Source organism: Pelobates fuscus, chromosome 4 (assembly GCF_036172605.1).
Source record: "Pelobates fuscus isolate aPelFus1 chromosome 4, aPelFus1.pri, whole genome shotgun sequence".
Lineage (NCBI taxonomy): Eukaryota > Metazoa > Chordata > Amphibia > Anura > Pelobatidae > Pelobates > Pelobates fuscus.
In genome coordinates this window covers 265,602,280-265,612,461 of record NC_086320.1, presented here as the reverse complement: position 1 = coordinate 265,612,461, position 10,182 = coordinate 265,602,280, and the positions used below count along the sequence as shown (strand labels likewise).

The window sequence follows — 10,182 nt, the reverse complement described above, 5'->3', positions numbered from 1 at the left end:
CTTAAACAAAGTGATTTAACCACTAAATGGCAGAGAGTGAGCAATGAGACTGCAGGTGCATGATCTATACACCAAAACTGCTTCATTAAGCTAGATGGACTAGTGTCCCTTTACAGGTACCCATCCATATAGGGCAAATACTCAACCAAAAATGCGTTCTGAAAGAGCATGCCAGAGGGAGTTAAAAAAAAAAAAAAAAAAAAAAAAAAAACACAAACCAACAGTGATAGGCAGCAACTTACATGTTTAATACAACAAAACAAAAAAACATCAAATCAAGTGAAAAAAGTGACAACTCTTCACTAAAACACTTCCATTGGAAGTGTGCTAAAATTCACCATCTAACAGAAATTTTTTTGTGCGTTACTAGCCTACTTATTACACACTTTTGGTAATCATGCAAAAAAGGACCTAGTCTTGAATGTTCAAACATCTTAAAAGTCCTTGTACTGCAGATATTCGTATTCCACAAAACAAGCCAGCACTGCCAATACAGGGGATTAGGTTATCCACATTTCAGAAACCATGGACTTTCAACTGCTCTTCTTTAACAATGCCAATCTGCAAGAAAAAGAACATTTTAAAAAGTGAACAATATAAAACTAGATCTTTCTAATTAAAGGGACACTAGTCACCAGAATTACTACAGCTTAATGTAGTTTTGGTGAGTACAATCATTGGACTGGCTAAACATTGAGATTCTGATGTCAACGAGGAGGCGGATCAGGGCCGGGCCAGTGCTGGCAGACCCACACTGCGCTAGAAATAACGAGAGTTTTATCCCAATAGGATGAGGAATACTTGTGTTCCATTATAACAGATGCTGTAATAAAAATTAGATGAGACTGTACTTTATATGTACTATTAAGCCAGGCCAGTTCAATTGCTCAAAGGGACACTAGCCACCCAGACCAATTCAGCTCATTAAAGTGGTCTGGGGTGCACTGTCCCAGGCCCCTTAACCTTGAGCACAAACATCAATATCTAACCCAATTCTTGACAAATGTATGAGACACTTTTTTTACACAGTGTGGAAGTTTTGCATACCTTAAAATTATTTCCAGATTGACATCTCATTAAAGTGAAGATCTGCAGATCTTTGGCTTCCCACAGATTTGTATACAAGAAAAAGATCAAGCAATTGTATGCAGTCATGTGTTTAAACGAGGCTTCAAATAATGTCAGTAGCAATAGTGACATTTTGAGGTAAGAACCAAAAGCCCTCTATTATTAAAAAAAAAAAAAAAAGCCAGGCATAGACATAAATAAGCATGTTACTTTCAAGATTTAATACACTAGTGTGAATTGTGATTCTGCTACCTACTGGATTTTCTTTTAACCACCAAATTTCAGCACAAAACAGGAACACAAATTCAGAGTAAAGTTATATTCTGAAAGTTATACATCACTTACTTCCATAAGAAATTGACAGATGTTTTTTCTCTGATCACCCTGGAGTTGGATCACCTCACCGTATTCTGGGTGTTCAATTACAGTACCATTACAAGCAAATTTCTGAAGGAAAAAAGTTTACATTTGTCAGTGAATTGTCATTTATACACAAACTTAGTGGAATGAAAATAGCAAGACAATCTTAAAATGAAAAGTTAGTATAAATATTAGAATGTTGTACAGTTTCAAGTAAGGATCACATTAATGTAGTTTATAGTATTTTAAAAAGCACTATAGTGTAATGAAAAAGCAGTTTTCCTGACACTATAGTGCCCTCACCCTCAGGGTCCCCCTCCCGTGGCGCTACTTTCCTTAATCCAGCGCTGGGCTCTGATGACCTCTCCTCCCCCGCCGATGTCAACGAAGCCGAATGCGAATGCACGGTAAGTGTCACGCGCATTTAAAGTGTCCATGGGAAGAGACTGTTATACTCGGGAAAATTAGTAAAATATATCAACGATGATATAGTCAGTAAAAATGCAGGGTTTTTTGCATTTTTCACACAAACTGTACTTTCACTGTCTAAAAAAAATTCTTGTGATACGTTTTACCATTTTGAAACACAGGGAGACTCCAGGATCGAGACCGCCTGCATGGATTCGGCGGATACCCGGTAAATAGTAAGGGCGGCGGGGACGTGCTATGTTGCCCGCGTTTAGGACTGCCGCAAAGAGGACAGCATAGAACGCCCGCCCCTGAGGGAGAGGGATATGTCAAACTACAGGCTAAAAAAATAAAAATAAAATATAGGTTAACTATTTTTCTTCATGGTTTACGTATACGCTTTTCACACCCATGCCCATGCCACAGTACACCGTGTCATAACGTTTACTCAAGCGTAGGAGTAATGAATTTGTAGAAGTGACAATTCGTTCAATTAAAAAGCCACATATTAATGGCAAACACATTTCATATAGTTTACCTTCTTAAAAGCTTTTACAAGCTTTTTTTTGTCGTAGTCATCTGCAATGCCTTGCACTGTGGTCAGAGTCTTTCTGCCGTTTCGTTGCTGAATTCTTATATGAATATAATCCTCAGTCCCTGCCGGGAGTAAGTCGTCACCCTTAGTTGCATCAGCAAAGGGGTCTGTAAATAAAATAAAAAGTGCTTGAGTTATTTGATCATGTCACCAGGCTTTGCCATGAGTGGCTATTTTGAATACACTAATAAAAAGTGATATGGAAATGTTTAAGGTCAACCATTGTTCTTTCTAAACTGCAGAATTAAAAAAAAAAAAAAAAAATGGCTGTTGGCCATGAATCGAACAATCTAAATCTTGTAAGGTAAAAGACAGGCACGTTTGATCTGATCAGCTGGCAACCGTTTTGAAAATTATGGAGACATCTGAACGTACGTAAAAATCCAATGCAGTGGACTTGTTAAAATAAAAATCCAGAGCTGCTTCCACTAGCTCAGGTGGTCCCAGACCTCTTACAATAGTATAGTCAATAAAAAGGCATTTTATGCCCACAACTCTTTCCAATTTCCTCCTTCTTCCTACCCAAGAGATTAACTCATTCTGTATCAAACCACAAGCAAATGTGACAGTAGAATGCGCCTCATTCAGGCTGATGTAGGACATTGAGCAACATGCTATGCATCTTATACGTAGTGGGCAGAATACACTGACCCGGAGGAGTGGAAAAAAATGTATTGCCACACATCGATCTAGCTACCGAGCAACCATGGAACGCAAATCGGGCGCACTGAGTGGAACGCACCGAGAGGTGTCTCCTCTCCCAACACAGTAAGATCATTTCACCGGCCGGAGAAAGTTCTTCCACAGTTTGCTGACCATCACCCGATAAAGGACTCATTTGCTGGAATACTACACTTCATTTTTGAGATTTTAATTTAATTCTCAATAAATGTGAAGTTTTGAAAATAAGCATTTGAGCCCATTACTACCATTTGCCGATAATCTAGAGATCGTATTACTATATACCTGTATTGGTGGTATAGGAGTAACTGTTAGTGTTTTGCTGCTATCCGATATTCTACTGATATATACCAACATTGGTTACATAACCACAACTTGACACTTTACTGCTTCTGTTATTTTATTGAGCAGAAGCACACTGTGTGGGATGTGACAATATTTTATTTTTCCACCGTTCTGGACTTTATTGGACTATCAAGTTTTATTGGATGATCTATTTTTATACTTTAATTGCAATCACTGTGGTAATAGCTACTAATCCTAAGCTTCTTCCCACTTTTAATATATATCAATAGTTTTCACTGTTTAGTAGAAGATTCTTTCTGTACCATTTAACTTTTGATACAAGGCTGCCACCTAGTGGATTTATTTATATTGCAACCAAAGATTTTTTGCATTTTAAGATTCTTTGTATTTCCCTATTTTATTCAAATGTATTTATAAGTAGTTCTGATTGTATATTTCAAGTTTTTACAGTTCTGTCTAGATTATCTTAACAGTTTGTAGCATCCGGTAAGATCTCCTAGTACGTGTAGGCTTTTCCACCTACTATCATTCATGCTATGCATCTTGTTTAGCCATTGTGGCAAGCAAGTTCCATAATTTTTTTTTTTTTAAATATGCTTTGGATCTGGGAGTCTATTATGTTATAAGATCACTGTTAAAGAACCACGATAGTTCAGCTCAATGAAGTGGTCTGGGTGCCAGGTCACCCTAGTTTTAACCCTGCAGCTGAAAACAGTTTCAGAGAAACAGCTATGTTTACACTGCATGGTTAATCCAGCCTCTAGAGGCAGTCTCCCTGACAGCGAGTGCAGCACCAACATTTTTAGTGCCTCCACGCTCTGCATAGAGATGCATCAATTAATTTTGCTGTGTCATCATGATTGATGATCACAGCCCTGGAGACACTGACACAGTGTGGGAGAAAATGCAAGTAATTTTTTCTATTTAGATCTGAGCAGGTCAGTCACTTAAACACCCACTTCAGGACTGTAGTGTCAGGAATACATGTTTGTATTTCTGACACTATATAGAGTTCCTTAAATGTAGAATTTCTTACCTCCCGCTGTCATTAGCCTGCAGAATTGGGATTATAGCTCAGCAGCAGGGGATAAAAACATTCTGAAGTAAACACTGTGCGGCCACATCTGATTGTGTATGCAGCCTTAGTCAAACTTGCCTTTTCAAACACTAACCAGCATGACTACTTCAGTGATTTGAAGTGGTCAGTGTTATAGCAGCCGGAACTCTGATCCCGGCTTCTTAATGTCAATTCTGTGCATATTTTACATCTTTCATCAGAATGCACAGCAGTGACAGGCAATCTTCTCCCTCCGTGCGCTCGATCCATTGGGTTTCTAATTTCAAAAAAATAAAATAAAAATATTTAAAAAAAGCAAAGAAAAAAAAAAGGAAAAAACTTAATTGGCTCAAAGTACACGTATGCACTTTTTATAAGAAGTGTGAGATTGGAACACAAGACGCCCCTTCTGGCATTAGTAGCTGAAGATCCTTCCCAGGAGCGTCATGCATCTCTGGATTACAGGGAAGCTTTACCCCTCAACAATGCACAATAAAACATTCTAATCCTAAAATGGCTTCATAGGTTTACTCCAACCACCATGACTACTTTAATGATTTTAAGTGGTCAGGGTGGTAGGAGTATGTATGGGCAGTGTTTCTGCTTGAAACACTGCAGAGATTTTTATTTGTGTGCCGAGGGCTAGTTAGATCCCCAGCAAAAATTACATTGGCAGCCCAAAACGTGTACACTGACAACAGAAGGTAAAATCTTCCCCTTGCAAGCAGAAAGTCTACAAGCAAAAGCTAGCTCTCCCTTTTAATCTTTTAGACGCTCCCACCATTGACAGATTTTTTTTAACACTCCTCGACAGCCCAGATTGTGCACCAAATCGCTAATTTGTTTCGGGTGACATCAGTATGCGACAGGGACTTCAGCAGCACATCAAGTATTAAAAAAAAAAAAAATTCCAGGTGAGCAGGGGGACCTCCATTGTGCCCAATAGCCCATGTTACACAGAAAAGGTCCCCTGTTCCAGAGTGTTTAAAGTAACACCTTAACATAGAATTGCTTTGTTGCTTAGAGCTCCCCTTTAATATTTTATTTCTGCTACCATACCCAACAGGTTATGCCCACTAACACATGACTAAAACGCCAACTCTGGAGCTGCCAACCTTATTAATCCAGTTCTGTCTGCCAGGAGCCCTGTCAGTTATACTGACATGCATAAAATCAGAGTTCTGTAGAATATACTGCAATACCTATAGTAGTTCACATCTTTGTCTCGAGTACTTTCTGCTCAATTACCTTTACCAACCACACAACGAGTCGTTTTCTACAAAGCACTTCTACATTTGAGCAGGGTCCTCATCCAACTTGCAACATTTTGTAATTGCAGTTTTTTTGTTAATTTTCCTATTTTATAATATTGTAAAGCGATGTGGAATAAGTTGGCGCTAAACAGAAAAAATACACATGATAAAATTACGCTACTTTTGTGGGAAAAACCCACATACAAGTTGTTTTAAAAGACACGTTTCGAACTGCTATGGACAAAATGATTTATGCACAGAGATCTGTTAAACAAGAGTACTATAATTGACCTATAGTACTGATACACTCACCAATAAAACTTTGCAAAAATGATACTTGTCAAGTATAAACTAGAATAGATCAATAAAAACAAAAGTCTGTGGGTTGTGTGCAAAAATTGTAAATTGTCCAACATTGAGCTGCCCTTACGTTTTATTGGCAGTCAAACACAGGGAGCCCCTGGGGCGTTGTTACTATTGGATAACAGCTCTGAAGATGGACATTGAACGTGCACACAAGCGATAAGCAAGACTAAGACATCTCCAACAACAACAACTCTATAAACGGACTTGCCGCCTCCTCCCACTACACCCACTCTGACCGACGCCATTTTCTGGGAGAAAAGACAATAGACCAAACGAAGAGCAGGCTGGTAAAAACAAGAGCTAGTGCGAGATTGTACGTTCAGTAACGTACAAACCCTCTCCAGAATATTGATCAGCAACACTTCGATATTGAAGAGGGAATGAGTTTATAACGCCTTTATATAGAACGACACAGCACTGCTTAAAATGTATGTTTGTAGTGGATATGGACTAGATGTGTGTTAGAGTGCTCAGTCCGCTGTCTGGATAAGCACCAGGAGCAGAGCAGCCAAGCACAGCGCTACTGTTACAGTCAGTTCAGCCTTGGATGAGGGAAGAGAGCGAGCACTAACCAGCTCAAGCAGTGAGAGCCGGGGATATTTGCACTGCTCCAGGCCAGGGACACTCACCAACCCGACTACTACACGGAATAGAGGGAGATTCGGTCACTACAATCCGTTACTTAACTACCAAATAAATACATATTCACGGTATTATGTATTTAGTTGGGAGTTAAGTAACGGATTGTAGTGACCGAATCAGCTCAGTGTTGGACATTTGTTTTTCGAGTACCCATCCTATTCACTGCACAACCGAGTCTCAGAGACCGCCCCATACTCACTGCCAAACGAATCTGAGGCCATCCCCCCCCCCCCCCGAATCCCAGTTACTGACCGAATCCCAGAGACCCCTTTCCTGACCGCCTAGCGAATCCCAGAGACCCCTTTCCTGACCGCCTAGCGAATCCCAGAGACCCCTTTCCTGACCGCCTAGCGAATCCCAGAGACCCCTTTACTGACCGCCTAGCGAAAGCGAAGCCAGTGGACTATAAACCGAGCAGTGAGGGCTGGGCACACGCTTACCGAAAGAGTTGAGGTTCTGAATAGAGGACATGCGATATTATTGCGAGCACGAAGTGCAGAGGAAATTGACGAGTCGTACGAGAGCGTGTGGCGGGGCCGGCGGGTTTCGCTATCGGTTAACAGGAACGTTCACACGCCGAGCTCTAGGGAGCCTTGGTGAACTGGCCGGTAAACCGATCCAAAGCTTGCACGTCACCGCTGGCGGAGAGTCTCACAACAATATGGCAGAGCGTCGGCTTTTAGCTGCTAGAAAGGAAGGCGGGTCACGTGACGATACGCTCTGTCGCAGGGGACGCCGGGAAGTGCAGTTTTCCCAGCTCTGGGATGTTCGCGGAAGAAGCGGGTCACGTGACGGTTCCTTTCCCAACGAAAAACTACAATTCCCTTAAAGCTAAGCGCTTGCAAAGGCTGCCGCAGCGGCTCCTAAATGACCCTCTCTTCGTGACGAGAGCGTGCTATGCGTGCTTGGGAGGGGTAGCCGGGATAGGAGTCCTGGACTTCTTAGATTTTGTTGTTGTTGTTGTTGTGGTTGTGTAGAACTGTTACATTATGTGAGATTTCTGGAGATGAGGCTATTGAGCTTCATGGGGGTCATAGACAGAGTTTTATAAAACTACTTTTTACATCAGTTGTTAATTTTTTTAAGACCTATTTACTAAAGTGTGAATCAGGAATAAGATGTGAATTACAAATTATCTTAAAGGGATACTATAGTGTTATTACAACATAACTGCCTTCCTAACACTATAGTGTCCCTCTTCCTCCCAGCACCCCCAGCTATGACAGGGTAACAAAAATCTTTATTTTTTCTTTTACAATTGCTCGGTAATACGGTGGTAACCAAGTTCGCACCCAGCTATGCAAACCTTCTCATGTCCTTTTGGGAGGAGTCTTTTCTCCTAAGGGACTATGCCTGGATTGCGAACTTGGTCTTCTATTGCAGATACATTGGCGATATTTTCTTTATTTGGAGGGAAGATGAGACATCCCTCAAACAGTTTTTCGAATTCTTAAATAATAACTAAAGGAACATAACCCTTACATGTGAACATAGCAATTCCAGGGTACATTTTTTTAGACTTGGAAATTTCTGTGGAAAATTCAAATATTAAAACTAAAACTTATTTTTAAAAATTAGTTGTCAATAGCTTTATCGAAACAACCAGTTGCCATTACGCACTCTGGCTACCGAATAGACCTAATGGTCAATGTACAAGAATTTTAAGAGATTGCAGCCATTCCCATGATTTTAATATACAAACTAATATTCATCAGGTCAAGATTTTGTATTTGGGTGAGCATGACGTGACACACGCACGCTTGGCGTGGGTTCTTAGCTGTGATGCCGTCTGGATAATGCTTTGTGAGAAGGTAGTGTGTTCTGCTGGGAGAACGCCGAGAAAACACTGCTAACGCCATTAACAGCACACTGAAGTGAGAGACGGAGAGGCCATATAAGGAGAACGAGAAGCTTTGAGCACTAATAAATGCTGGAATTCGACAAATGAGATTCAACTTGTAAACAAATTTATGAGATTTAGCTGTGAGTACATTTGGATAATGTCCCGCATGGAGGAAATTTGAACTGAGTAACGCTGAAAAAAACAACTACTGCATTGCCATTATTATACTGAGTGAGAGAGACTCTACAGTCGAAAGGAGAGACTTTTTTTCTAATTAATGCTTATACTTGATAAATGAAACACACTTGCATCAAACTACATACAGCCTAATAACAACCAGCATAAATTATATTTTTTTCCTTTTGATGGGAAGCAATACTACAACAATACAAGGGTACAGTGAGTAAATCCCTTTTAACACATTTACTGCTCAATTATCTTTAATTACACTTAAAAGATCAAGATAGACTTTCTAAACCACATATCCCTTTGTTTTTTCTTCACTTAAAATACAGAAAAAATAATTGTAAATTATTTACATCTTCATTAATATTTATACATATTTTGTTTTTGTTGCTATTTTGAAATTAATGGAAACCTAAAACCTAATTTAATAGGTGCATTGCTCTCAGCATTAATTATATTAAGTGGAGATTTCTCAGCAGATTACTATATAAGTAATAGCCTGATTTACTTAAATATTTGATAATATAGCTATCAAACCTAATTACTGCTGAATAGTTTTTTACAATATCTACTGCAACATCAAGAATTCTACATTATATATCAGCCAAAACTGTTTATAGCATTTGAATATATCACAATAAGATTGTGTTCTCTGGAACTGATACTCAGAATTGAACACATCAGCTGTATTGCTCCCACTCAGTAAACATCTAAGTATCTGATTATACTGAGAACTAGTAACAGTCTGTTTTCTCTGAATATGTGAACAGACACCTGTTTATTACTCACTCACTCAAAAAACATCTAAGTATCTGATCATACTGAGAACTAGTGACAGTCTGCTTTCTCTGAATATCTGAACAGACACCTGTTTAATATATATCTATCTAATATAATTATCATCAAATCCCTACTATAATACTAAGAATATATCTTTCATGGGATGTTGAGCAAAGAAGAAATACATTTTCAATTGAGATTGTAGAAATCACTGCAATACATGTTCTAATAAGATAACCGCACTATACATCAATTGAGAAATTAATTGAAATCTCAACTTTAATGGAATTTATTATTAGAAGATATCATTAAATCTGATATATGAAATACTATTTCAACTGTTCAATCAGACTTATTTTGAAAAAGAGAGTGGATTTTTTCTTGTCTTTTTTTTTTCTCTCTAGCCGTATGGCTTCCCTCCGCTTAGGAAAATATATGGGCCCCCTCCTTCGAGTCTGATATGGGAATTTATTTTTTCCTCTTCCTTTGTGGCACCGCGAACCGAGCAAATGTCTGTATGTTTGTGTCAGGATTACTGTATGATCCAGCACGTAGAACTGTATAGCACGGATGACAAATAAGTAACGTATTACCGGTCCTTAGAATGGCCAGATTTAATGTACATAGAATAGTCAAA

The 10,182-nt window shown here is 39.2% G+C and overlaps 1 protein-coding gene across 1 annotated transcript; it reads right to left on the bottom strand.

The window, feature by feature from the left end:
- Nucleotides 1-227: 227 nt before the first annotated feature.
- On the bottom strand, nucleotides 228-7,442 carry EIF1B (eukaryotic translation initiation factor 1B). The gene is made up of 4 exons (XM_063450643.1): nucleotides 7,177-7,442; nucleotides 2,375-2,538; nucleotides 1,414-1,515; nucleotides 228-561 (listed from the first exon to the last, which is right to left on the bottom strand). The coding sequence occupies exons 1-4, from the start codon at nucleotides 7,205-7,207 to the stop codon at nucleotides 517-519; spliced, it is 342 nt and encodes a 113-aa protein (XP_063306713.1). The 5' UTR covers nucleotides 7,208-7,442; the 3' UTR covers nucleotides 228-516.
- Nucleotides 7,443-10,182: the final 2,740 nt, after the last annotated feature.

Bases quoted from the DNA above. Each gene is read 5' to 3' on its own strand.
- EIF1B (XM_063450643.1), bottom strand. From the start codon at position 7,207: ATGTCCTCTATTCAGAACCTCAACTCTTTCG. The intron at 2,539-7,176 runs GTAAGCGTGTGC...TTTTATTTACAG, and splicing joins TCAGAACCTCAACTCTTTCG to ACCCCTTTGCTGATGCAACT. The intron at 562-1,413 runs GTAAGTGATGTA...TTTTTCTTGCAG, and splicing joins TCTGTCAATTTCTTATGGAA to ATTGGCATTGTTAAAGAAGA.